The sequence below is a fragment of the Stegostoma tigrinum genome, chromosome 7 (genome assembly GCF_030684315.1).
Source record: "Stegostoma tigrinum isolate sSteTig4 chromosome 7, sSteTig4.hap1, whole genome shotgun sequence".
NCBI lineage: Eukaryota > Metazoa > Chordata > Chondrichthyes > Orectolobiformes > Stegostomatidae > Stegostoma > Stegostoma tigrinum.
Genome location: NC_081360.1, coordinates 62,840,099 through 62,867,279, shown reverse-complemented (window position 1 = coordinate 62,867,279; position 27,181 = coordinate 62,840,099). Strand labels below are relative to the sequence as shown.

Here is a 27,181-nt window from a genome sequence, read left to right as displayed (position 1 = left end):
GAGCTATTTCAGGGTGCTGTCCTTGTTGATGCTGTGGTGTCATAAGTTGCCTGCCTTCCTGATTCATTCAGTAATGTGGCAATTGTCTCTTTGGCAGTGTCAATGTTTATGGATGTAAGTAGTGCTATTACGCTGAAGAATATCATTATTTCATCTTCTATTCTGGTGTCCTCGATGATGTTGAGGAATTCTTGGGATGAGTGGAAGGAATGGGTAGTGTTGCCCACAAAGTATTTCAGTCTCCGTTGTATTTCTTTGGCTAGTCTATATGTTGGTGTGCCTGGTAGTGAGACTGTGTGTCTGAGGGGGACTGCTGGCTTATGTCCCTTAGGGAGACCATAGAAATGCAATATGTTGGATCCCTCTGGCTTCATTCTTTTGGTAGTCAGTCTTGCTGATGTCCCCTGAGTTGTGTCATTTCATCATGGTTGTTTTAATCCAGTTCTCTAACTGTGGTGCTGGGTCTGTCACCATCTGTTGGTAGTAGTGTATTAGCTTTCTCAATGAATTGGGCTCTATTAAGGATTACTGTAATGCATCCTATGTCCGCTGGTAAGATTATCATGTTTCAGTCTTTCTTGAGTCTTTACAAGGCTTTTTTTCTCTTCTGTGTGGAATGTGTTCCACTCACCTTTTCTGCTCAGTGTTGGGACTGTTGTCTGTCTGATGGTCTGTTGTACTATTTCCGTGAGTCTGTTACTCTTTAATGTTGATTTCAGTGCAGCTAGGAAGTCATTTTTGTTTTGTTTTGGCATCTCTGTAGTTATAATTCAGTCCACATAATAGGATGGTCTTTTCAGTGTCTGTAAGTGGTTGGTCTGAGATATTCTTGATCCATGTTTCTGTGTTGTCTGTGTCATTGTTGTGGGTGCGTTTGGATAGTTATTCTTCTAAGGCTATTCTTTTCTTTGTTCTGCTGTTTTGTTGTTGTAGGCTGATGGCTTGTTCCAGTGTGGTTGTCCATTCTTGGTCACTTGCGTTGGAGTATAAAGTTTTTTTTTGGTTCGCAATTTCCCACTCGTATTAGTGGAGGCAATTGTGGGCATCATTGACAACGCATCCACAATAGCACGAGTTAAACAGAGACATGCCGGGAATTCCCGGAGGCCTGGAATTCCAACCGGAATTCCAACCATCAACACACACATTGAACTGGATCCGATATACAAATCAGTGAAGAACAGAACCAAAAGTGATGCTAACCACCCCAGCAAACCGAGGTATGTAAATAATAAGCGAGACAGATACCAACACTTCACCGGAGACGCACTGACGATGTTACCTCGCAGAGTGATGAAACATCCGCAATCAAACACACCGGCTCAGCGAGCGAGTCTACAACCTATGCTCCAGTGCTGACAGGAGTGAATGCCAGGCTGCCAGTCAAATAGACTGCTTTGTTCAGGATGGTGTCAAGATTCTTGAGTGTTGTTGGAACGGTGGTCATCTAGGCAAGTAGAGAATGTTCCACAAATGTAATTTTAAGGAAGGAAGCCCCTCCATTGGAGTCAGGAAAGTGACCGGGAGATTTGGGGACGTAAGACATTACCCTATCTCAGTCCTTCCACTAGGGAAGTGCATCTCATACACTCTCTCCATGGAAGCAGGCGGCCATTTATGACAGTTTAGGCCTGAACTAGACACAGTTTCTATAGTGTTGATGGCATTTGCTGCTGAGGCAATAATTTTCCATCACATGCAGTGGCCTCATCTCCTTGGAGGCTTCCTCCTTTTATTAGGCTGGAAGCCATCAGAATCACGAAGAAAGGGTTTTGTTTGTGAAAGGCAGAAATTGCTGAGGTCAGTCATCCATGGGTTTCCTCTCTGCTTCTCTCGATGTACTTCTCCGATCCTAGTTAATTTGTGACTTCATTATGGACTAATGAAAGACCGCCACGATGAGGGGACCTTGAGTTACCAACTTGGCTCAGCAGCTGCCGCCTCTCCCTGTGGATTAACCAAGTCTCTTGACCTGCTGACCCTTTGATTGGGTTGCACCATTCAGAAACTGCCTACTAGCCTGTACTTATTGCTGAGCACAGAGACAGCCAAATAAAAGGCCGTTTCCCAGAAGATTGATTCACTGCAATTAAAGCATGTTCCAAGTGTTATAACAGCATTATGTGAATGGGAGTTGAATAGATATAGATACGGCCAGTGGAGTTAGGGGCTTTGGGCTGGTTGATTTGCAGTTGCAGAAGGAGAAACATTGCAATGTCTCATTACAAAAAATTAAGTTTTATTTTTTGAAGAATCTTGAAAGTTTAGAGAAGACATAATGGAAACAATATATTTTGAGATCAGTGACAGAACTTTCATCAGCATTCCTCTTGGAATGTTATGAGGGACTTTCTGGCTGATTGACCCTTAGCCTGTCCATTTCCTGGGTCATGGCAGTTGTAATTTTCAGGTCAGATTCCCATCACTGTGTACACCTTCTGTTGGGAGTCTGCCACTGTGTGGGATAGTGATCTTGTGCAGCTGCAGAATTGTACTTCCAACAGTTGCTAGAGTAGTGAAGCCAACAGCTGTGCATGCACAAAGTTGAGAAGTCTTCAACATCAAAAACCCTGCTGGAAAACAAAAGGGGAGAGTAGAATACAAAAGAATTAGCTGATTTAACCAACCCCATGATTTGCTTCCTGCCATAAAGCAGCTCTGAATGCCACTTCGGGACAGACACTTTTCCAGGAATACAGATCAAGAAAACAGGAATTTGGACTAAACCCACCCTCCCCGCTGTCTCCCCCGTTGCACCAGGGACAAGCAGGAAGCACATAAGATGAGGGTGTGAGGAATATTAGAAATATTAATTTTCAATGAAAGACCTTACTCCCAGTAGTTGAACGTTTAAGGTAGTCAAAATGAACAAAAGCTTCTCCTCCCTCTCATTTTAAGTTTGTGGAAATTTTAGAATTGTTATATAAGTAGAGTATTTGGCCATTCTACGTTGAAGTATTTTTAAATTTCATTACATTAAATTAAATTGAGGGAAACCTTTTTCTATGCAATAAGTGAGTACAATCTGTGATGTACTGCCTGAGAGCATGGTAGTTGGAGGTTGAATCAAGGCTTTAAAATGGGATGTTGATAAGCATCTGAAGGGAAATTATTTGCAGAGCTGCAGGGAAAGGACAGCGAGTGGTGTAGGGGAGTCTAACTCTATGACTCTAAGTTGCTCTTGCAGGGAGCCAACATTGACACAGTGGGCTGAATGGAAATCTTCTGTGCCATACCTGTTCTAAACTGAGTCACACAGCACAAAAACAGACCCTTTGGCCCCATTTGTTCAAACCAACCAGATATCCCAAGATAATAAAATGTGAGGCTGGATGAACACGGCAGGCCCAGCAGCATCCCTGGAGCACAAAAGCTGACGTTTCGGGCCTAGACCCCTCAGTTGGTGAGAAATGACCTACCCCAGAAAAAAAAACATGTTGCCTGTCACTAACTAGCCCATTTTCCTCCAAATACGCATATATCTTGTCCCTCGGTGTCTTCTCTAAGAGATTCCCCACTACAGACATCAAGCTCACTGACCTATTGTTTCCTGGATTACTCCTGCTTCCTTTCTTAAACAAGGGAACAACATTTGCTAATCTCCAGTCCTCTAAAACTTCACCTGGGGTCAATGAGGATGTGAAGATATCTGCCAATGCCCGAGCTATTTCCTCCCTTGCCTCTCCGAGCAACCTGTGGTAGATCTCATCTAAAAACTCTCCCATCACAGATATCCCAAGTCTGAGCTGTCCCATCTGCCAGCATTTAGCTCACATTTCTCTAAACCCTTCCTATTCATATACTCATCCAGATGCCTTTTAAATGTTGTAAATTTTACCCACTTCCACCACTTCCTTCGGCAGCTATTTCAATATGTGAATCACCCTCTGCATGAAATCATTCCCCCTCAGGTCTTTTAAAAACTTACCCCTCTCACCTTAAACCTGTGGACTCTAGATCGGACTCCCACACCCTAGGAAAAAACACCTTGGCTATTCACCGTGTCCTTGTCCCTCATGATCTTATAAACTTCCATAAGATCACATCAAGATCTGACAATCCATGAGGAAAAAAATCCTAGCCTCTTCAGCCTCGGCCTATAACTTAAACTCTCCAGTTGGCAACATCATTGTAAATTTCTGCAACCCCTCAAGTTTAACACATCCTTCCTACAGAAAGGTGACCAGAATTGTATGAAGTGTTCTAAAAGTACCCTCAGCAATATCATATACATACAAAAAAAAAGCCTCAACTACTATATTCAATGTTCTGACCAATGAAGGTATGCATACCAAACACTGCCTTCACGACCGTATCTGCCTGCGACTCCAATTTCAAGGAACTATGCACCTGCACTCCTCAGCCTCTGTTTGAAAACATTCACCAGGGCCCTACCATTAACTGTATAAGTTCTTCGCTGGTTTGCCTTCTCAAAATGCAACACCTTACATTTATCTAAAGGAAACTTCATCTGTCACTCCCCAGCTCATTTGACCAGTCATATCAAGGTCCCATTGTACTCTGAGGTAATCTTCTTCACTGTCCATTACACCACTTATTTTGGTGTCATCTGCAAACTTACTAACAATGCCTCCTGGATTCAGATTAAAATGATTTATATAAATTATACAAAAGCAGTAGACCTAGCAGTGATCATTGTGGCATACTGCTGGTCACAGGCCTCCATTTTGAAAAGCAAACCTCTTGCCACCACCTTCTGTCTCCTATCTTTGAGATTATCTTGTATCCAGTTGGCTGGCTCCCTCTGATCTAACATGAACTAAACTTACTAATCAGTCTCCAAAGCTGAACCTTATTGAGCGCTTTGCTGAAGTCCTTGTTAACAATGTCTACCTCAATATTCAATCACTAATGCCATAAGATAGTTAACAACAATTTGAGCGCATACAAAGATATACATTTAGATAATAAAATGTAAGAAATAGTTTTTTTTTCTAACATAGGATGTATTGTGTGAAGTTATGAATCACTGCTGCCTGGGTCATGCTTGGTCTACCGTTTATCACTTTTGATTGTCTGGATGTAATTTAAATCTTTTCTTTTTAAAACCCATTATCTTTTATGCCTACTATTTGTTGAAATTCACAACTGAAATGTAGCATTTTTAATATCAAATTTAATTGAGGAATCTTTTGAAAGATTTTGACTTAAAAGAAGTTTTACATACCTGCACAAGGGGTAGCCTTTTCCAATATCCTTTATACTTATTTCTAACTTCTGGCCTTTCTATTATTACTCAAGCGTCTGTTCCATTCAAGCTGCACCACAGCTGGCTTGCAGCCGCTTTGATGTCTTTGATCCTTCTAAGTGACCCAGGTACGAGTCCTCCAGGTACAACTTTGTTTCTGTTTCTGTGTTATTGAAACAGACCTAATGTGCACTTGTGCAGGTTCCTGACTCTCTCAAACTTGGAAATACTGGAACGAACCAAAAAGGAACATTTGATTTTGGTGGCTTTAGGGTGGAAATGTCACCTGATAATGCACTCCCAACAGAGCAATGGTAATGCAGACTCAGTTAAAATCAGGTGGCATGTGAAAGCAGATCCTGTTTCATGTAAACACGGGTCTTTGGGAATAAGAGAAAAGGAGGGAACGGCAGTTGATGCAGCCAACTGGATGGCCTCTTTTCAGAGATCAAGAGGTGCAACCAAGTTAACTTATTGCAGCTCTTGAAATCTGAAATAAAAACTCTCCAAGTGTTCAGCAGTTCAAACAGCATATATGAAGGGAGAAATAGTTGATGAACTGAATTTTATAAAATATCATCTGTGTCAGTTTTATTGCGTTTCGTGCAGGATCTCTCTCTGTTATCTTCAAGTTAGTGTGCACAATTCTCTGCTGATCATCTCATTGCCTGCGGTGTCACACTCACATTATCTTGTACTCACAGTGACGCAAGTGCTTGCTGCTGCCTGGACCGAGGACCCAACTGAGGTCTGTTCCCGTTATAGAGCTTCAGACACCATGTTGAGGTTGTACAGGACATTTGTGAAGCCTTTTCTGGAGTACTGTGTGCAGTTCTGATTTGCCCTGTTGTAGGAAGGATATTATTAAACTAGAGAGGGTGCAGAAAAGGTTGTGAGGAATGGAGGGTTTGAGTTATAAAAACAGTTTGGGGCTCTCTTTCACTGGAATCTAGGAGGTCGATGGGTGACCTTATTGAGATTTACACAATCATGAGGGGCGCTGATGAGTTGAATGACAAGGATAATACTCGGGGACATACTTTCAAGATGAAAGGAGAAAGTTCTTAAAAAAGGAAATGAGGGGCAGCTTCTTTACACAGTGCGGTTTATTTGTGGATTGAACTGCCAGAGACACTGGTGGATGCAGTTACAGTTACAACATATAAAAGACATTTTGACACGTACATGAATCGGAAATCGTTGGAAGGATATGAGCCAAACGTAGACAGCTGCGACTAGTTTAGTTTCGGAATATGTTTGACATGGGCTAAATAGAACAAAGGGCCTGTTTCCGTGCTATACAACACCATGGCTGTAGTTGGTTTGTAGTCCATATATTATTGCCATTGCATAAGCAGTTGGGGCGGCATGGTGGCTCAATGGTTAACACTGCTACCTCACAGCGCCAAGGACCTGGGCTCGATTCCAGCCTTGGGCGACTGTATGTGAGGAGTTTACACATTTTCCCTGTGTCTGTGTGGCTTTCCTCAGTGTGTGCCACTTTCTTCCCACAGTCCAGAGATGTACAGGTTAGGTGGAAAGGCCATGCTAAGTTACCCATAGTGTTCAGTAAGGTGTAGATTAGGTGGGTTATAGAGGGATGGGTCTGGGTGGGATGCTCTAAGTTTCGGTGTGGACTTGTTGAGCTGAAGGGCCTGTTCCTGAACTGTAGTCATTCTGTGATTATGCAATATTGGCATAGCTCACACAGCAACATGTCCATCCCTTCACTGATCAGGGCTGGCAAACATGATAAGCTGCCTGGTTTTATATCTGTGTTTAAAAGACAAGGGAAGACAGAAGTACTGCCGGGCTGTAAATACTGGATGAGACATAAAAAGGCAAGACAGGGAGAAACAGACAATGTGACCATCCAAACAGGTGCAAAGTGAGCAAGTCCTAAGTGAAAATGAGGAGGCCTGAGATGCATTCTGTTGTGATATGTCAGATACCCTTTTCCTACAAAGTGGCCTGGCAGCAGCATTGCAAGGAAAGGTGTCTGTGCTCTCCAAAGTGCGGTCTTGTTGTATTGTATCCCAGGTGATTTGGAAATGTGCCATGGTGATGTGAGTGAGGTTGGTGCATGTTGTCCATGGATGAAGGAGCCAGCCAAGGAGTGAGCTCTGACTTGTTGGGAGCTGCTGCCTAAAATGGAGGCTTGCAGGGAGCAAGCGTCAAACTGAGGCTGTCAGATTTTCATGTCTAGAATTGCCATCGCCTAGTTTCTCTGCACTGGCTGATAAAATAGCAAACTGCATACAAACAAAGCAAGATTAGGTAATAATAAAAGTTAACGTGCAAATAGACATCTCATTGCTTTGTTCTGAGGTCCCAATCTTGGAATGAAAATATGACCTTTATTCTCAATGTCAAGAATATATGTCAAATGTACTTGAGTACAGAAGTATAGGGGCATAGTGAAAAGTTTTACAATGTTTTCATCTTAGGTATAAGTATTTAGGTACAAATCTGTAGATACAAACGAGGAATACAAAAATAAGAAGCAGTTGTATTACTTTACAATGTTTAAAGAATAAATTAAAAGTAAGACATAGTCAAAGGTTGATATTACAGTCAGATAAAAAAAGACGTTACATTGCAGCAGCACAGCGCAGAGGCCTCCACATGTGGCCTGACTGCCCATGCCAGACCCCAGTTCAACAACTGGCCCCGCTCCGCTCCAGGCCTGCAGTCCACTCCATACCGGCTCTTGGCTGCTACAAGATAAGTTTCAGGACTGCCATCCCTGTGCTGTTGCTACTGTGGGACTGCTTCCACGTGAATCTCATGTTTCAGATCTTACCAACTAACTTACCATTGCCCACATCATTCAAATGTTAGGAAGATGCCCTAACTCATAGAATCTGTACAGCTGAGGAAGCAGATCTTTCAGCCCATCAAGTCCACACTGACTCTCTGAAGAGTATCATACCCAGAGTACCTCCCCCCCCCCCCTGCCCAGTCCCTGTAACCTTCCATTTCCCATGGTTAATCTACCTAGCCTACATATCCCTGGACCCTATGGGTAATTTAGCATTGCTAGTACACCTAGCCTGCATGTTTTTGGACCGTTGGAGGGAACCAGAGCACCCAGCGGAAACCCACACAGACACAGGGAGAATATGCACACTCCACACATTCAGTCACCTGAGGCTGGAATCACACCTGGGGTCCTTGGTGCTGTGAGGCAGCAGTGCTAACCACTGAGCCACCGTGCCATAGATGGGATACTTCTCTGCAGTTCTGTCTCCACAGTTGCTACCTGATCTACTGAGGAGTTTCAGCATTTTTGATTTGTGCTTACACGGGTGCTTGCTTTTAGTGTCAGGTATAAAAAGGTTTATTGTTCAGGAAAAAGACCACATGTTGTTTGCTCAACTTTTGAGATACAGGTTGTTACATATGGGTCTGTAAGTATTAGTATTGAGGAATGCTGTAAACACCACACTCTTTGCTAATGTCATATGGATATGTGGTGGAACTTAGGATTTAAAAGGAGTGCAAACTGACATCTGGTCCTGCTCAAAATCTCTAACAGTACGTCTAGTTTATTAATACAACCTTTAACTAGATAATAACATGTAACAAATTCGATTGTTAGTTACAAGAAATTATACTGTTTCGACCAAGATGTGCTTTCTCTATCACACTAGACGACGAAGGCCCTAGTAGGTTCCTGCTTTTAAAGAGGATGGTGGCAGCTAAATTGTCACGAGCAGCAGCTCCTACAGCACTCTGAGCTGGCTTGACCATGTGTACATTATGTTCTAATATTCAAATTGTATACTTTGCTAAGTTTGGTGTGAAATTTAAACAAGATTTCACTAATCTAGCAGTGTCTGATCCATCTGGGAATATATACTCAAATCTGTTTTTACTTATAAATTATAAAACCCATTGCATAATAAGTAGCTAATTTCTTCGCATGAAATAATCTTAAGACCTGTATGCTGGAATAATATTGTTGATATTTTTCATGTTTTTATCTCAAATGTATTGGAAAATAAAATCAATTTTGATTTTTAAGTATCATTCACAGTGAGGTTTAGTCTGTTTCTTTATTTTAAACCTCTGGTCTGATCCCATCAACTATTTAACATATTACTAAAAAATTATCTAGAATAAGTTGTATTTTATAGACAGACTTGTTTACCAAATAGCCCACATGTCATAATATGGCTCGCCAAGGGGTCCTAGCCACTCAGTGATACTTTCTGTATTTGGAAGCTATCAGTGGAAGATTCTGTGAATATCTGCCTCTTCAATCGGACACTGCTTGTTTCCTGCCCTTGCTGGTAGGCTCACTAGTAAGCTTATCAGCAGTAAACACAGAAGGGAATCTGCTTCTGTTTGGAAGTACAGTGAACATGGCAAACATACCTATCTTCATTCAGCCAGAGTTCTGGACATGGGCTGTTGTAGCAAGGCTGTCAAGAGTGAGGGGGGCTGACTGTAAGGAGAAGGGTTTGCTGGACTTGTAAGGAGGGGAGAGGCTGTGAGCAGCAAGAGACTTCCCACATTTTGATGAGGACACATGGTTGTGGACTTGTTCTTTCGTTGTATATGATGTGTCTCTGTTTTCTCGTTTTTGTTCAGGAAAGGAACTTGCAGAGAAAGAGTAGCTTGGTGCTTGGAATTCTCTTTTAATTCTCCTCTCCCAAAGGAGCTGGGGGAGACAGCGAGAGAGAGAGAGAAAATAAATATTTGGATGCTTCCTGTTTCACATGATGGATGTTTCTGCTGTATTATCCAAGTACAGACCTGTAGCCACTTGCCCAGGAGCCACATTATTACACACTGACCTTCCCTGAACAGATACCACTGGTTCTGCTTGGGGGAAACAAACGATCAAAAGTTTGTCACTGGGTAGAACTACCCTGAACACACACCACAAAGCTCAGCAGTCTAGCATCTTCCCTTAAAAATGCAACACCATCTTTTACAGCCTCTTGGTTTCAAGCAGTCCATAGCCCAAAGAATAAAAGTGGTCTTTACATGTGCTGGTACTTTTTATCCCCGAGATAATTGACAAAACAATTTATTTTTAATTTGACATTTTTTGAAAGAAAGTGTGCTGTTCAGTATGGTTTCAACAATAGATTTGTTGTTCTCTTTACCAAAGGAAAAGATCCAAGCCAAAAGCCCCAGCGCCACCAGTAATCTCCAAGCATGTTGAGAGTTCTTCAATAACTAAGAACCTAGAGCGTGAAAGTAAAACCATGGAACAGGAAAACAACAATATGAATACGCACTTCAATTTGAGTGTAGTTCTGCCAGGAGGAATGGAGCAATCGACCAGTATCAATGGAAGGTAGGCCTTCATGGACCTTTATTCTCTAATTGAGCTGGAATGCATCTTTCTGAAGCATGTTGGTTTGTGCTTCAAATGAAACACTTCGTAAAAGTTTGTTTAAAATGGTCGTCATGTCACTGTGCCAGATGACCACTGACCATCAAATGCATCATAAAAAATGATGGTAATTATATTAAGTATATAATTGTATATGCAATGTCTTCTTGGGCTGAAGTTTACATTAATTTGAAGGGATTGTCACCACAAGGCTAGTGTCTTCTTTTGCCCTATCTTACTAAATCTGTCTCATTATTACCTACCATGCTCCATGTGGCATCACTCAGCGGTCTTGTGCTGAAACTCTGGCATCCCTTATGCCCATGCCATTTTTAAAAGACTTGTGCACCTGGATGAGCAGTGACATTCCAAATGGGCCCCTGCTTGGTCAAGGATTGAATTTGAGAGGTGTGGTGAAGAAGAAGATCGCACTGCGATTCTCTGACAGGGATCTGCAAGTCCTGGTGGATGGGGTATTTCAGCGAAGAGGCGTTTTCATTCTGGAGGAGTGGCAGGAGAGAACATGCCACCAGATTCTGCTAGCCTGGTCTGAGGTTTGCCACGCTGGTCAACGCCATCTACTGGATGCAGAAGAACAGCCAGTGATGCAGAAAGAAGGCCAATGATATTTTTCACTCTGCCAGGGTAAATGCCAAACTCTGTTACCTTACACCCACTCCATCTCTGCTACTGAACCTATCTCCCACCAAGATTTGTGTACTGTCACTCTCACTATAGCCTTTAACACCTTCCCTCATCTGCTGCTGCTCTCCCACACAAAACAAACCTATTAACGCAGTACGCCCCCCGTGCTGGCTTCTCAGTCCTTCAGCACATCTCGACACCTTCCTCCACATATACTGGCATTAGCAGCCTCGTTAGCCACTGTAATCTAACCCATTCCGCCCTTCCTTTTTCTCAACACAGAGAGAGTCTGACCACCACTCCCTCACGCCCTACAAGAAAAGAATTGTGGCTCTTGCAGGAGGAGACTGAGTCTGCTTCTCTGGGGATGTGCAGCCTCTAGGCTGAGGACTGCTTTGAAGCAAGGAAGCTGCTAGTTTTTGTGATTATGCTAATTGGCAGGGCAAGGCAGGAGTAATGTGAGCATGCAGTTAGTCACTAATAGAGTAAATGAGCATCCCTGACATGCAGCCCGGACCAGTCTGCGAGCTGGATGTTTGTCCATGTAACAGCCATTGGCCAAGGTCCAAAGGAAACTGTATGAAGAATATTGGAAACAGAACAGGTTCTTAGCAATGTGAGCAGTCAGTGTTCCAACTGTGGCTCATTCTCCCCCCCCCCCCCTACACACACACACACACACACACACACACACACACCCACCACAGAGACACACGCGCATATACACAGACACACACAATCCTGACTGATCTCTGTTCAGCTCCCAGACTGATGTGCTCTGAATCCCTGGATTGCGTGCATTGGACCTCTAGAACTGGTTATGGCCCACACCCCAGACTGTAGTGTTATAGAACCCCTGATCCTGACTGACTGACCACATCTGAGCTCCTAGACTGAGATTGGCTGCTGCCCTTGACTGACTTTGACTGAAGGAATTCCCCCTTGGCCTGACCAGGACTATTCGCATAGAGGTATGGCCATTTGGCTGAAGCACATGCAATGTGTTTGCTGTCTAAGCTGATGACATATGCTGTAGCTGTGACATTGGTGTAACAAAGTGCTGTACAGCTACATGTCCATCCCTTAACTAATCATTGCTGACAGCTGTGACAAGCTGTCTGGCTTTGTATCTGCACTAAATAGCAAGGCAAAATAGAAATACTGTGTACATTTAAATACTGAATGAGACAGCAAAGCAAAATAAAGGCAAGATGAGAGATGCCGTGAGCCTCCAAGTAGGTGTAAAGCAAGTGAGGCAAAAGAAGGCAAATGAAGATCCCTGAGCTGTAGCCTGCCATGAGCTGGATGCTTGTTCCTGTGGCCTGATGCTTGTCCGATGCCAACTTTTGTAGATGGCGATAGCTTGGGGTGCAGGCAGTCACTGCCCTTGGAGTGTACCCTGAGATGTTGGGACTGCTGGCCACGATGGAGGCACAAAGGAGCAATCATTGAGCTGGAGCCACCAAGTATCTGCTCTGACTTTTCATGTCGAGGATTGTCACTGCCTTCTTCCCAGTGCGTGGAATAAAGGGAAATTACATGTAAAGAAGACAAGGCTAGATACCAGCGAGATGTAAATGCAAAGAGACCACGCATAACACATGAGGGAGATTCTCCTCTCACCATTCTAGGCATGGTTGAAAAACCACTCTTCTTTTTCTTGATGTCAAGAATCTAATTCTCCTAAACCGCCATATTTTCCCAACAGTCTTAGCATTCTAAATGTCAGTTAGGGGCTGGGAAAATTCAGACCCGTGTTTAGTGGGACTGAGGAGGACTTTTATTCATATCAGTTCAAATCTAAGAAGAAGAATCTAATTGTTTGATGTCTTCAATCTGTAATCTTTTATATGCTGATGCTTGAACAGTGCAACACAGAAGATGACCTTTTTCCCCATTCTGCCTGTGCTTACTCTAGAGAAGATATTCAATCCGTCCTCTTCTACAAATAGACTTTTTGTAAATAAATATACACTTCTGAAAAACAAAATGCACTAACTTCATCTCATTTACAGTATTTTGAAGTAGTTATATAAACAAAAGGAAATTGGTTTGAAGAAAGTAGTTAAAAACAAGAGTTGTTTTGTCTGCATTAATTATTAGCCCAGAATTTAGCCGCACAGTGTTGGATAAAGTTAATACACTTAACAATTCATCAATTAGACCTAAAAAAAATCTCTTAAAGTACAATTAGCTCACAGTTGCTAATCTTAAAATCTCAGCGCCTCAGAGCAAAAAGCAGCTGGCCAGATTTGCTCCACAAAACATTGTCTGCCTCTCTGCTGAAAAAGTATGCATCTACCATAGAGAGATTGGCAATGCATTCCGGGACAGTATGTCTAATTCGAAAATAGGCAGATTTTTTTGATCGGCTCACGAGCTGCACAAATGGAAGCGAGGAATACTTTGATCCTTATTCAAAGCAGATAGTTAATGACTTCTAATATGATTTGTGAGTCATTTGCTTTATTTGATCACTTGAAAGAAAGGTAATCATTCTGATCAACATTTTTTATTTGTCCTTATTTTTGACTTGCTTGTGTGTATGACCCGGGCTCATCTGAGACAGTTTGCATAGAATATTCTGAAGTGAACTGCTTCAGTGGCAAGGCTGTGATTTATAACCAAAGACCAAGGTGTTCTATAGGACCAATCATCAAAAATGAACCATTTTCGTTTAATCTAGGTTAAATGGCACTTCTGTCCCGATATATCTTTTATAACGATTTATTTACTTCAAGCATTAAGATTCGCGTTGCCTAAGGCTGATCTGAGGTAATCTCCAAAACTCTTGGGGGAAAAAAACTAATTGGTTTTAAAGTGTTTCTAAAGAAAGTTACCTTTGTATATATCATTCTTGCTTATATTAATGTTAGTTGTTTCATAACTGTCCATCAGTTGCAACTGTTGCATCAACTTGATCTTTACAATTGTGCAGTTTAATGCACCACAATTAAATTCTCTCAAAGAAGTGGTCTCATAAGGGAAGTGTTAAACAGCTGTAAAAAAAAGTACAGCTAGCTAGGAAATAATATGCAATATTTTCATGAACCATCGTCCACTCTTGGTAATCAAAACTAGGCTAGCGACTCAAATTGTCCATGAATTTTAATGCGGAATGTGTGCATCATGATTTCTGCTCCAAACAAGAATTGTGCTGATGTGATAATGGGAACTGCAGATGCTGGAGAATCCAAGATAACAAAGTGTGGAGCTGGATGAACACAGCAGGCCAAGCAGCATCTCAGGAGCACAAAAGCTGACGTTTCGGGCCTAAACCCTTCATCAGAGAGGGCCTTTGTGAGTTTTGAGAAGATTTGTAGCTCAGGTTGCGTTTCTGGATGTGAGTTTGCTGGCTGAGCTGGAAGGTTAGTTTTCAGACGTTTCGTCACCATTCTAGGTAACATCATCAGTGAGCCTCCAGTGAAGTGCGGGTGTTATGTCCCGCTTTCTATTTATTTGTTTAGGTTTCCTTGGGTGGATCATATCATTTCATAACTTTAATGTCATGGTAGGTTGGTTCCATCCTCTGAGAAAAAGAACAGGAAATGACATCACCAATGCAGGAAATGACATCACCGACCCAAGCAAACCTAAACAGATAAATAGAAAGCGGGACATAACACCAGTGCTCCATCGGAGGCTCACTGATGATGCTACCTAGAATGGTGACGAAACGTCTGAAAACTAACCTTCCAGCTCAGCGAGCAAACTCGCATCAAGCTTTGATTAGCGACAGAAACACTTCAATCTTAAATGTTCCTTGGCTTTATTTAGATCATTTTAAATAGAACTGTAGATGTTATTATTGATCCAACATGGTTTTCTGGTATAGGTCACTTTTTTATATATAAAGTTAACATATTTAACATTTAGTGAAATTCAAAATTAGTTCCTATCCTGACCTGCTGGGATTAGTTCATACTTTTCCAGTAACCTGTCAATTGGTTTTGAAGGGTCCAGGCCCGAAACGTCAGCTTTTGTGCTTCTGAGATGCTGCTTGGCCTGCTGTGTTCATCCAGCTTCACACTTTGTTAATTGGTTTTGAATGCTGTTCACATTCAGTTAGCAGATAGAATTGCAGCAGTGGTACTGTCAGCTAGTTAATTCCTTGTTTTGCATTAATGAGTTGTTTAACTTGTTTATATGTTTGTTAACAATAAAAAAAATGTTTTTCTAGCACACCCATGATGGATTTGTTGATTTTCCTTTGTGGCAAGTATCATTTGAGTCCTTCAAATCATACAATAGAACTAATGGGAAGGGAGAAGACTCGAGTTCAGTTCAAGCCCAATACTTTGATTGGAGCAGTTGAAGTGGAGAAACTTATTCTAAAGCAGAAAAATATAGAGGAAAAGAAGAAACCCGTATCAGTGGTGCCTGAGGTTAGTAAAATCAATTAGCACAACATGGTGACAACAGTGACACTTCACAAATACTTCTTTACATTGAAAGATGTTCTTGATTTTTTTAATGAATAGATTTAACTGAAAGTATAAGTTCAAATGCAGAAAATAAGGCAGTGATATGTCGAGGTAGGGTGTCCAGTTAGTTGTGTTAAATTTTTGGTTTAATGTAATTAAATCTAAGTAATTTATGCAAAAGATTGCATCATTTGTGTTGCATGTGAATTGAGTTTCTCCAATATTCGCTGGTTTTAAAATCCATTAAACTCAAAGCTGGCCCTTCCTTTAAAACTGGTCACACCCTATTGCTGAATTAATCGCCATTAGAAGTTTCTACTAATTATACTCATTTTTGGACAAAAGTGCTGTGTGCTGTAATAATTAAAGTAGCTTTCTTTTAAAGATCCTTTTCAGCAATGTAAAATCTGATTACTAAAATGATTGCCATTTGATGTAAATAATATTTTCTGTGATAATCCATCTGCCTTACATTAGCACTCCAAATCATATTGAGGAATATTTTTCTTAAAAAAAAGTTTTACCTTTTCAAAGCTAATTATACCTGCACCCCCCTCCCCCCCACATCTTACATTCAATTACCTAGAGATAAGTTTAAGAAGAAACCCAAAAGATACAGGACTTCTCAAATAAGCCCACTTTTCCCTTTATTCATTTGTGGGGTGTGGACGCCATTGGCTAGGCCAACATCTGTTGCCTATCCCTAATTGCTCAGAGGGTAGCTGAGAGTCAACCACATTGCTGTGGGTCGAGAGTCACATGTAGGAGGGACATTAATGAACCAGATGAGTTTTTCTGACCATCAGCAATGCTTTCATGGTCATCAGTAGGCCCTTGACTCCAGATTCTTCACTGAGTTAAAATTCTACCATCAGCCATGGCAGGATTTGAACCCAGGTCCCTAGGACATTAGCCAAATTTCTGGATAAACAATCCTGAGATAATACCACTAGTTCACCACCTGTCATTTTTGATTCAGTTTGCACTCAAATGATTGATTACAACCAAAGTGAAACTTAACCTCGTAGAGTTTGATTTTAAAGAGTCTTAAGCTCGTAGAAAATAATGTTGTGACTGCAACCATAACTGATGTATGTTATTCAATGGCAGGATGTACTCAAAGGGCTGAATGATCTAATCCTGTTCCTGAGTTCTTTGTTCCTGCATAAGGTTCCTTACCAGCACTTAGCAAATCAGATGCTTTTACCACCAAGGGGCACTAAGGCACCAGGCACATGAAAACATCACCAACTGCAAATCACCCTCCAAGATGCACACATCGTTCTAGCTGGAAAGTATACTGCTATTTCTCCATCATTGCTGACTCAAAGTCATAGCATTGCCAGCATAAGAAGATTGTAGAAGTTCCTACAATAGTACTGAGTGCTCAGTGTCAAGGTGACTTACAACAAAATTCACTGAGCTGAATAGAGACATATCAACTGGAAGATTCCCTCACTTTTTTTTTTCAGTGACCATGCATGTGGGGTTGCACAAACATGTTTAAAAAGCGCCTGAATTTACTTAAATCAGTTATGCACTGCTTAAAAGCAAAAGGTATATTGCTGATAATGACCTTCTCCAAGGCTTTGTAGGCAAGAGCAATGAAATCTGCCTTTGCCATTGATAGCCACAAACCTTATGCATTTTTTTAAACTAAACAAAACAATGAATGAGATTTTGCAGTCAGCACGCAACATTGTTACTTACTGCTGACCTGAAAAAGCTGCTGACAAAGATCTAGTGATCTCTGTGGTGCAGGCTTCCCTTTTTCCTGATGGCAGATTAAATCTGGTGCCAAGTAAAGGGATTTCCACATTTTAGGAATTGTGATGTCAATGAGCAGATAGAGAAGCTTTTAAACTATTCCCACACACTGTAAACTTGGAACTAAAAAACATGTAGACCCTTTCACATTTTAATTTAAGGATCCAAATTATTGAATAAAGTATTTATTGGATTGGATTTAGATAAAAGTTGAAATAGCGGTATGAACAAATGTTTTTTTGCAAAATAATTTTTAAAACACTCTTTTTGGAGAAATGTCACATTCCATGAAAATAGTTTTGCCTTTTCAGAGCTCGTAAATTTGACTTGCAGTAATTTGAAGTTATGCATTATTTGAAACTCATTTAATGTTGTTGAACATTCAAGATGTAATTTTTTAGCATTTTTAAGGACTTCTGCATTGAGATGAGCAGTGTAAAAGTGAAAATTTATATCTGTTCGTTGATGATCAGGAAATGCTGTTGGGTTAAGAAAATGGTGAAGAATCTTTTAGCACTGTATCCTGTACTAAAGAGTAAATCACTGACAACAGAATCTGAATTTCCATGGTATATGTCATATGTAGAGCCTTCTGAAGTTAATGTCAGTTACAGTGGACTAAATGCAATAAATTTCCATCAATTCACTATCATTGCTTCCACAAAATTTGGACCAATCAATCAATAATGAAATGTTTTCCAACAGTGATTGATATTTAAAATATCAGGAGTTGATATATTCATCCAGAGCTAAAAGTTTAGAAAATAGTTCTTTTGTCCAACGATAAACACTAAATGAAATAATATATTAGTTTCACAGCCTCAGAAGTCCTATTACAGAGAGAATTTCATTACGCCTCTCTATATTAATCTTTATAATCTCTGTTTTGCTTACCAGATATAATCCAGAATTTTTCTTCTGAAAAGCCTGAGTTTGTTTCTCATATATTGGCATAGAGCTGAGTTTATCCTATATATCCTCTTTAATCTCCCATCCAAGTGTAGGACTCTTAGATTTCACGCTGTTATCCACTTGTCTTGTTCACATTGTTGGTAGCAAACTACCTACATGCATTTATACTTTCAATTCAAATTGGCATTTCAAAATTCAGTCATGCCTCAACTTAATCTTTTATTCAATGAAAATAAATTCATTTCCTGATGTTCCTAAATTCAGGTTATGGACCCATACATGACTCTTGTGTGATCTCCTCCTAATTTACCAAAGTGGAATGGAACAAATACACAGAACTGTTTTCATCATTTCCTCATCAGTAATGTATATGACATTAAAAATAATTGTCTTAAACAATACTGATGTGGATAACACACCAAAACTTTAAGTGTGAACTGAGCATGATCTTGTAATCCAGGTGATGCTACTTTATACTTCTCAACTCCAAAAGCCTGAGCTTGAGAGGAAACTAAATGATATCCTTCGAGTGTCAGCAATGTGAGAACACTGAAATGAACCTTGTATGGGATATTAATGAGCATCAGTCTTTCACAAGTGGGAGACTTGAGCTTCTGTGATTAGTACATATGTTTTTCTCTGGAATCTTTCAAAGTATTTACTTTGTTTCCCGTTTTGATATTCTGTGATAAAACAACACTTTTCATTTTATAAGTAAACTTCTTTGATTTCCTTTTAAACAATCTTTGTGATGTAAGAGTTGCTCTAAGAGTCACCCAATTTGGTATTAATACTTGAGGCAGAAGTCCAGAGGTTGCATTGAGCACATTTTAGTTGGCTGGAAAAACAAACGTTGTTTCATTATCTGAAGTATGTTTCACTTTTTGACTTGCCTGCAAATCATAATGATAAAACACTTCTGGTGAGGATTAGGTTGTCCTGAGAAGCTGCAAATATGAGACAAATACTTCAGGGTTGTAAATGTTTTTCAGACAATTCTTTTATCTATCAGAAGGGGGTCTTCCATTGAATATGGAATGGTCTGCTGATCCTCAGCTCTCATCTATATTAAATCTTCAGATTGTGCATGATCTTTTAATAGTGCAATCTTACTATCTTGGAAGAGCTCATAACTCTTAGCATTAGGCATTGTTGATAACTCTAGAGTGAGAAAACTATTGTGTATATTTTCCAAAGGCAGAATCACCATGCCGAAATGTGGATTAAGTGCAGCTCATTCTTAGTTTGCACAATGGTGAGGCTGAATTTAGTGTATTTTAAATTGTAACTACATCAGCATTTTCAACTTGTACATACACATTCTGACAAACCATCTTTTTACTTTCAGCAAACAGTACGTGTTGTAGTAAACTACAAGAAAACACAGAAAACTATAGTGCGTGTTAGTCCTCTTGTTCCTCTTCAAGAACTAGTTCCAATAATCAGCAATAAATGTGAATTTGATCCAAAAAGCACTATTCTCGTCAAAGACTTTGAGTCTATGGAGGCCTATGACTTAACAAAATCTCTGAAGGAGCTTGGCATACGAGAAGTATATGCATTGGACACTAGTGTAGGTATGTACCTGCTAGAAGTTGCTGAAATTTGTGGCACAGTGATTTCAGGCATATAGCTTGGTGTAGCATGATATTACTTTTAAATAAAGTACATAGCACTTTAAAACTTAAACATCCATTGGTTCTTTCATATAAATAATGTCCCAAGCTAAATGAGAGTGTTAATCAGACAAAAATGCATGCTGAGACTATTGGGTAGAGTGATCAAAATTTTGATTGAAGAGGTTGATTTTATGCAGAGATTTAAAGGAGATGAACTGGGAGGAAATGTTTAGAGAGTTCCAGAATCTGGGCTGCTAAATGCATGGCTACTGATGATATGGTCACTGAGTGGATGGTTGTGACTCAGTGGTAGTATTTCTCCCTCTGAGCCAAAACCATTAGCCCAAGTATCACCTGCTTCAGAGATGTGTCATAACATGTCTGACAGGTTGATTTTAAAATATTTAAAATAATTCGGAGATTTTCAGGGTGAGTTATGGTACCATGAAGGAATTTAAACATAAAGATGAGAGTTTTATGCAACTTTGTTGTTTGTGGGACTCCTAGTCAATCTAGCACAGCAAGGACAGCGATGATCACACCAAATTTCGTAGTGTGTGGTAATTTGGTTATTTTCGTACTCTGTACCTTCAGTTTAGCACAGCCATTCACAAAGCAACTGAAATGGCCTATATGGTAACTTTGGTTGTGGGACACCCATGCACGTGTGTAACTTAGAGGGAACATTAAAGAAAGGAAGTGATAAGTGAGTGAGTAGGTCAAGTTGATGCTTGGCAAATGGAGAGACAGCCAGCAAATAACTGCAGGGGTTAACAATGGATATAGTAAAGATGAGAGCTTCCATATCAGATGGAGAGAGGTGGGTGATGTTATAGATGTAAAAATGTTAGCGTTATTGTGGTCGGTGTGTAAGAACAGAAGCTAGTTTTTGAACTATTGAATAATAATCGGGGCTTTAAGAAATGAGAGAGAGAGATGCATGCTGTCAACACACGTGGAAGATGATCTAGAACATAGAACAGAGAACAGTACAGCACAGAGCAGGCCCTTCAGCCCACAATGATGTGCCGACCATTGATCCTCATGTATGCACCCTCCAATTTCTGTGACCATATGCATGTCCAGCAGTCTTTTGAATGACCCCAATGACCTTGCTTTCACAACTGCTGCTGGCAACGCATTCCACGCTCTCACAACTCTCTGTGTAAAGAACCCGCCTCTGACATCCCCTCTATACTTTCCTCCAACCAGCTTAAAACTATGACCCCTCGTGTTAGCCATTTCTGCCCTGGGAAATAGTCTCTGGCTATCAACTCTATCTATGCCTCTCATTATCTTGTATACCTCAATTGGGTCCCCTCTCCTCCTCCTTTTCTCCAATGAAAAGAGACCGAGCTCAGTCAACCTCACTTCATAAGATAAGCCCTCCAGTCCAGGCAGCATCCTGGTAAACCTCCTCTGAACCCTCTCCAAAGCATCCACATCTTTCCTATAATAGGGCGAACAGAACTGGATGCAGTATTCCAAGTGCGGTCTAACCAAAGTTTTATAGAGCTGCAACAAGATCTCACGACTCTTAAACTCAATCCCCCTGTTAATGAAAGCCAAAATACCATATGCTTTCTTATCAACCCTGTCCACTTGGGTGGCCATTTTAAGGGATCTATGTGTCTGCACACCAAGATCCCTCTGTTCCTCCACGCTGCCAAGAATCCTATCCTTAATCCTGTACTCAGCTTTCAAATTCGACCTTCCAAAATGCATCACCTCGCACTTATCCAGGTTGAACTCCATCTGCCACCTCTCAGCCCATCTCTGCATCCTGTCAATGTCCCGCTGCAGCCTACAACAGCCCTATATACTGTCAACGACACCTCCGACCTTTGTGTCGTCTGCAAACTTGCTGACCCAACCTTCAATCCCCTCATCCAAGTCATTAATAAAAATTACAAACAGTAGAGGCCCAAGGACAGAGCCCTGTGGAACCCCACTCACCACTGACTTCCAGGCAGAATATTTTCCTTCTACTACCACTCACTGTCTTCTGTTGGCCAGCCAGTTCTGTATCCAGGCAGCTAAGTTCCCCTGTATCCCATTCCTCCTGACCTCTGAATGAGGCTACCATGGGGAACCTTATCAAATGCCTTACTGAAGTCCATATCAAATGCCTTACTGAAGTCCAGATCTATATCTGAAAATGGTGTTAACTAATGGGAAATTAGAGTGTTACTATTTATGAATTATATTTTGTAAATCAACATTTTTCTACAAAGTAAGTTCATCAATATCAAAAGCTGGGTATTCAAAGTTGTGACTTCCAATTTTTTTTAGGGTTTTCCGAGGCTAATTTTCAAGGTGGATCAATTCAGCAAGGTAATGATGTTTTAAATATTGGTCCAGAGAACTTCACAAAAAAAAATAGTTTTTTAATCTTAGTTTTTCTGTTGTTTTGACTCAGACCGAAGATATGGTGTACTCTCGTGTATAGGTGTAAACCTCACTTGCTTCTTTTTATCTGTATTCATTTATGGGATGAGGGCGTCTCTGGCTAGGCAACATTTATTGCTCATCCATAATTGCCCAGAGGGCAGTTGAGAGCCAACCAGATCGCTGAGGCTCTAGAGTCACATGTAGGCCAGACCAGGTAAGGATGACAGTTTTCTTCCCTAAAGCACATAGTGAACCAGATGGGTTTTTCCTGAAATTCGACAATGGATTCATGGTCACCATTATAGATTGTTAATTCCAGATATTTGCTGAATTCACATTCCACCACCTGCTTTGGCAGGATTTGAACCCGGGCCCCAGAATATTACCTGGGTCTCTGGATTAACAGTCTAGCGATAATACCACTAGGCCGTTGCCTCCCCCTAAACAAGTGCTGTTTTTTTCATTTACCCCCATTATTACCCTCTGCCATTTGTTTGCAGGCAAATCTGCCCATTGCTAATCTGTAAAAGCAGATAAAGGTGACATTTGCAGCAGGATATTAACGCAACCACAATGTGAATGTGCAACCAATATTTACTACTGTGCTTTCTAACTTTCTACAAATCTACTCAATGTTTTAGGACAGTTTCACGTTCCAGCAAATGCAACTCTGGAGAAGGAAAGCAAAGGATTCTTCAACATATTTAGACTGAGTAAGAAGAAACGCGAAAAAGTAAGCTTTTCATGTGGAGTTTTAAAACCGTTTCTGAATTGAGTCTGTCAGATTGCAGCTTGCCAGTGCAGAGTAGCAGAAGTTCTGATGAAAGTTTATCGATGTGAAATATTAAAGGGGACATGTGGTTGAGATTTTTCTCTGTCTTACATTCATCAGTACAAACTCAAGAATGACACATTTCAAAGGAAGAATCAGCATTCTTTCCTCATGTTGTATAAATTGCTTTCTTGTTGCAAAATGAAAAGTCCAAAATGAAATTATTTCATAGCATGTCTATTTTATAAACAGTACACAAGTTTGATACAACTAAGTGATAATATGATAAACAAAAACAGAAGTTGGTGGAAAAGCTCAGCATGTTTGGCAGATTCTGTGGAGAAAAATCAGAGTAACATTTCAGGTCCAGCGACCCCCCCTGCTCAGAGCAATTTTGACAATATGTTAACTTTCTTTCTTTCTTTCTTTCTTCACAAGTTCTGCCTGACTTTGTAAATGTTTCAAACATTTTCTGTTTCTTTTACCCTCCAGAGTACCAGCACAAGTTTACTTTGATTTAGTGACAGTCTAACATGATAGGTCTGAGCTCTGATAACTTTGCATGAAGTCAGCTACCAGCTCTTTCCATTTTAACTCTCTGGTAGCAGCCATTCATTCTTGAAAACTTTACAATTTTCCAGGATTGCAATAACTCTTAATACAAAAAGAATTGAAAACTAAACTTTGATTTAATTTCCAGCCAGCAAGTGCACCTGCAACCCCACTAGTAAGTCAGCAAAGACCACTTGGCATGAGCAGTGCAAGTGCTTATTGCCCAACATATGAATCTAATACTTTGCCTTCAGATCTTCCGAAGAAAAGGCGAGCACCTGCACCACCGCTATCTGTTTCACAGAGTTTTCCAAAAGATTTAACTCAGCAAGCATCAACTAGACCAACATCATATGTTTTTCCAGATGCTCCTGTCAATTCTACTGAACAGGTCTCTCAAGTAAGTTCTTAGATTTATTAAACTGGTTCAGCAGCCTTAACAGAGTATTTGTATTCCTTTTCAGTTGGAATTTTTTTCATCTCTACTCTGACGTTCACTTTGGAGGGTAGCTTGGACTAAAACGCTTGAATATGTTTTCTGTAACCACTGTAAACTACACCAACTAGCCTTATATTTGAATGACTACACCTTTGCGTAGTATTAGCTTTAGATTTGTTAGTTTTTATTTCCTTTCCTGGTTGATTAAAAAATATTGTTAGCCTTTTATCTGATACAGATTACCACCTAGTTGTGACTATAGAATATGTGCTTGCACTCAGCTGTTTGAATGATATGTACAAACTTTTAATAACTTGTTACTACCTCAAATCTCATTGCTTGAAACTATAAAATAACAGCGTCTTCCCAGTCATTATCAGATTGATGAATGGACTCTCTAGCCTCAAATAAAGTTCCTCTTGCTTAACAGTGATCTTGCCTAGTGCACACCTTGTGCAGTGTAACCTGTATGCCTCTGTCTAAGTCTTTTTGATCTGTACACCCTTTGCATACTGTGATCTGCTTGTAACGTTCGTAAATAATGCTTTCCACTGTACTTCGGTACATGCGACAATACATCAATCAATCAAAATAATTTTGGGTTTCTAAGCTTTCATTTATAATTTATCTTGGCTTTCCTACTCAACTTGATATAACAAATAAATTGGAGGATCTCTTGGAAATGCAAGAGTCAGTTTTCTGGACTGAGAATATCAGCAATAGTGTGACCATCCCTACTGTTTGATGCTGGTTAACTAGATAACATTGAATCCCTGGGTAAAATACAGTTAATTCCACTATATAGAACTTTTGAGGGAGAATGAGTGATATGTCTTTTCAGCTTCAGACTTTGACTCAAAAATGTATACTTTGCTTGCCACTACTTTTATAATATGATACAAGGGAACAAACATGCAGGAGAGTATGTGTTGTGCAGATACATGGGAATTTAAGATACATCCGCTCAGAACAGACCTGGTATGTCAAGTGACAAAGATGGGGACCACCCACTCAATCGGTTCACTCTATACTCTTTTGAAGTCTTCCAAAATCTCTCCAAATATAAGTATCAAGTTCTTCTACAATGCAATACCAGCAGCCTGCTAATACCTTGCCTAAGCAAGCATTCTTCATATAAACAGAGAGAAGTGGTACACTAAAGTGGAAATATGAGCAAAACAGAGGAAATACAGTTGGTTAAAGAAAAATAATTCTATCTTGACAGTAGAACCATTTCAACGGGGTCAAATTTTGATTTAGTCATTATTTGCCAATTATTATGGTGTCATGGTGGCACATGGAAGAGCTTGGTGGCACAGATGTTAGCATAGTGCCTGGACCTGGTTTGATTCTAGCTTTGGGTTATTGTGTGTGTGGAGTTTGACGTTCTCCCTGTGTCTCCGTGGGTTTTCACCAGGTGTCCTTGTTTCCTCCCACAGTCTAAAGTTGTGCAAATTAGATTGGCCGTGCTAACTTGTCCCGTGGTGTCCAGAGATATGCAGGCTAGGTGGATTAGCCATGGTAAATGCAGATTTACAGAGATAAGGTAGTTCTGGGTGGGATGGTCTTTGGAGAGTTGATGCAGACTTGATGGGCCAAATTACCCCTCTATTTCATGTGTTGTCCTGTGAAAAGATGATAATTCATGTTTTAGAACTGTATTGATATAAAGAGTTTGTGAAATGCTTACATGTTAATAAGGTTACTGGGTAAATTTAAAATAGATATGTACATCGGCAGCAATCACCTGTACATTTAACATGCTGTTGCTTTAAATATTTCACTGTAATACATTGCATTTTGAAGTGTACTTGTTTAATTGTAATTGTGGTTCCACAATGAAAGTTTTATGCATCTTGAGGCATCACTTATCATACCAAGTGGAAGAGTCCTTATTAACTATATAATCGTAGACTGAACTTTGAAAATTTGAAAACAAACATAAATTTGATTACACTGGTCAATTGATAAAATCAAAGGTCACTATAAAACAAGGAATGCTGTTTTATAAACCACTGTTAAGTCTCATCTACTGCTATTTACCTGCGATTGCTGAGCCCGGGGTATTTCTTTTGTGATTGAGCCTCTTGAAATCTTACAGAACACTATTTCAGTCATTTTTAATCTATCTTTTAATATAAGTCATGACACACCTTCAGGACAGCTGGACTCTTAAACTAGGTCTTCCCAACACACATGTATAGACAAACTGCCAATGTGCCTACTTACTTTTCACACTGATTAAAAGATGAAACATTTTGGAAAACTACAGTCAGAATTTAAATCTGGGCCAAAAATTGAGTGAAGATCACTTGTGCGTGTTATTGACGCTGACTGCATAATTACATCAGTAGAAGGTCCTACAGTTTTAATGTTTTGGATCACAGTAATATATGTTGGGCAATTTGCACTGTTAATTGTAATGCTTGTTTGGGAGAATGGGAAATGAAGATATTGCAGCAGTGTCTTAACAGGGATATGTGGAAGCATTGGGAAATGCAGCAGCAAGTTTCAACATGTGGGAAATTTAAGCTGTACCCATCTTGGCAGGAACATAAGATTGTGTAATCCTTTCAAGCCTTGAAGCATTCAAAACTGAGCAGGAAAGTGTAGTGCAAGAACAACATCCAATTTTCCATGGCTCCAACTGAGGATCACTTTGAATGTCATCATAAATGGTTCCCTGCCAACATACATCTCTCAGTTTCTGATTGGGTCAAGGAAGTTGTTGATGGTGCTGGTTGAGACAGAAGATTGTGACAAAATTCAGCAGATCCTTTTTTATGTGGGGAGCCACCCTGTTTCTGGAATGAGTGTTGGCTACTTAAATAGAAATCAGTCATAAAAAACGGAACAGGCAAACCACCAGCATTACATTGCCAAGTTCATTATCAAGGTTTAATCTTGCTGCCAGCCACTTGCAGCTCTCATACTGAGTCAGTGCTGCTGATGTGGGAGTCTCGGCCCTTGGCAGCACAAGTTAGAAATCCTAGGCATCCATTTTTCCAAATTGTATGACAATAAAAATGCTTACAATTTACAGGGACTGGTTGCCTAAACTTCAGGATTATGCTGTCGGCAGACAAAGTCCATGTTGGCAG

The 27,181-nt window shown here is 40.3% G+C and overlaps 1 protein-coding gene across 5 annotated transcripts in view; it reads left to right on the top strand.

The window, feature by feature from the left end:
* cobll1b (cordon-bleu WH2 repeat protein-like 1b) overlaps positions 1–27,181 on the top strand; it is a 169,081-nt gene that overhangs the window by 105,369 nt on the left and 36,531 nt on the right. For all 5 annotated transcript variants that reach the window (XM_048535279.2, XM_048535282.2, XM_048535281.2 and 2 more), the window contains 6 exons: positions 10,332–10,520; positions 15,385–15,589; positions 19,656–19,884; positions 22,219–22,260; positions 22,959–23,050; positions 23,790–24,041. In XM_048535279.2, the coding sequence (XP_048391236.2) occupies positions 10,332–10,520; positions 15,385–15,589; positions 19,656–19,884; positions 22,219–22,260; positions 22,959–23,050; positions 23,790–24,041 (1,009 nt within the window). The remainder of the gene's footprint in view (positions 1–10,331; positions 10,521–15,384; positions 15,590–19,655; positions 19,885–22,218; positions 22,261–22,958; positions 23,051–23,789; positions 24,042–27,181) is intronic.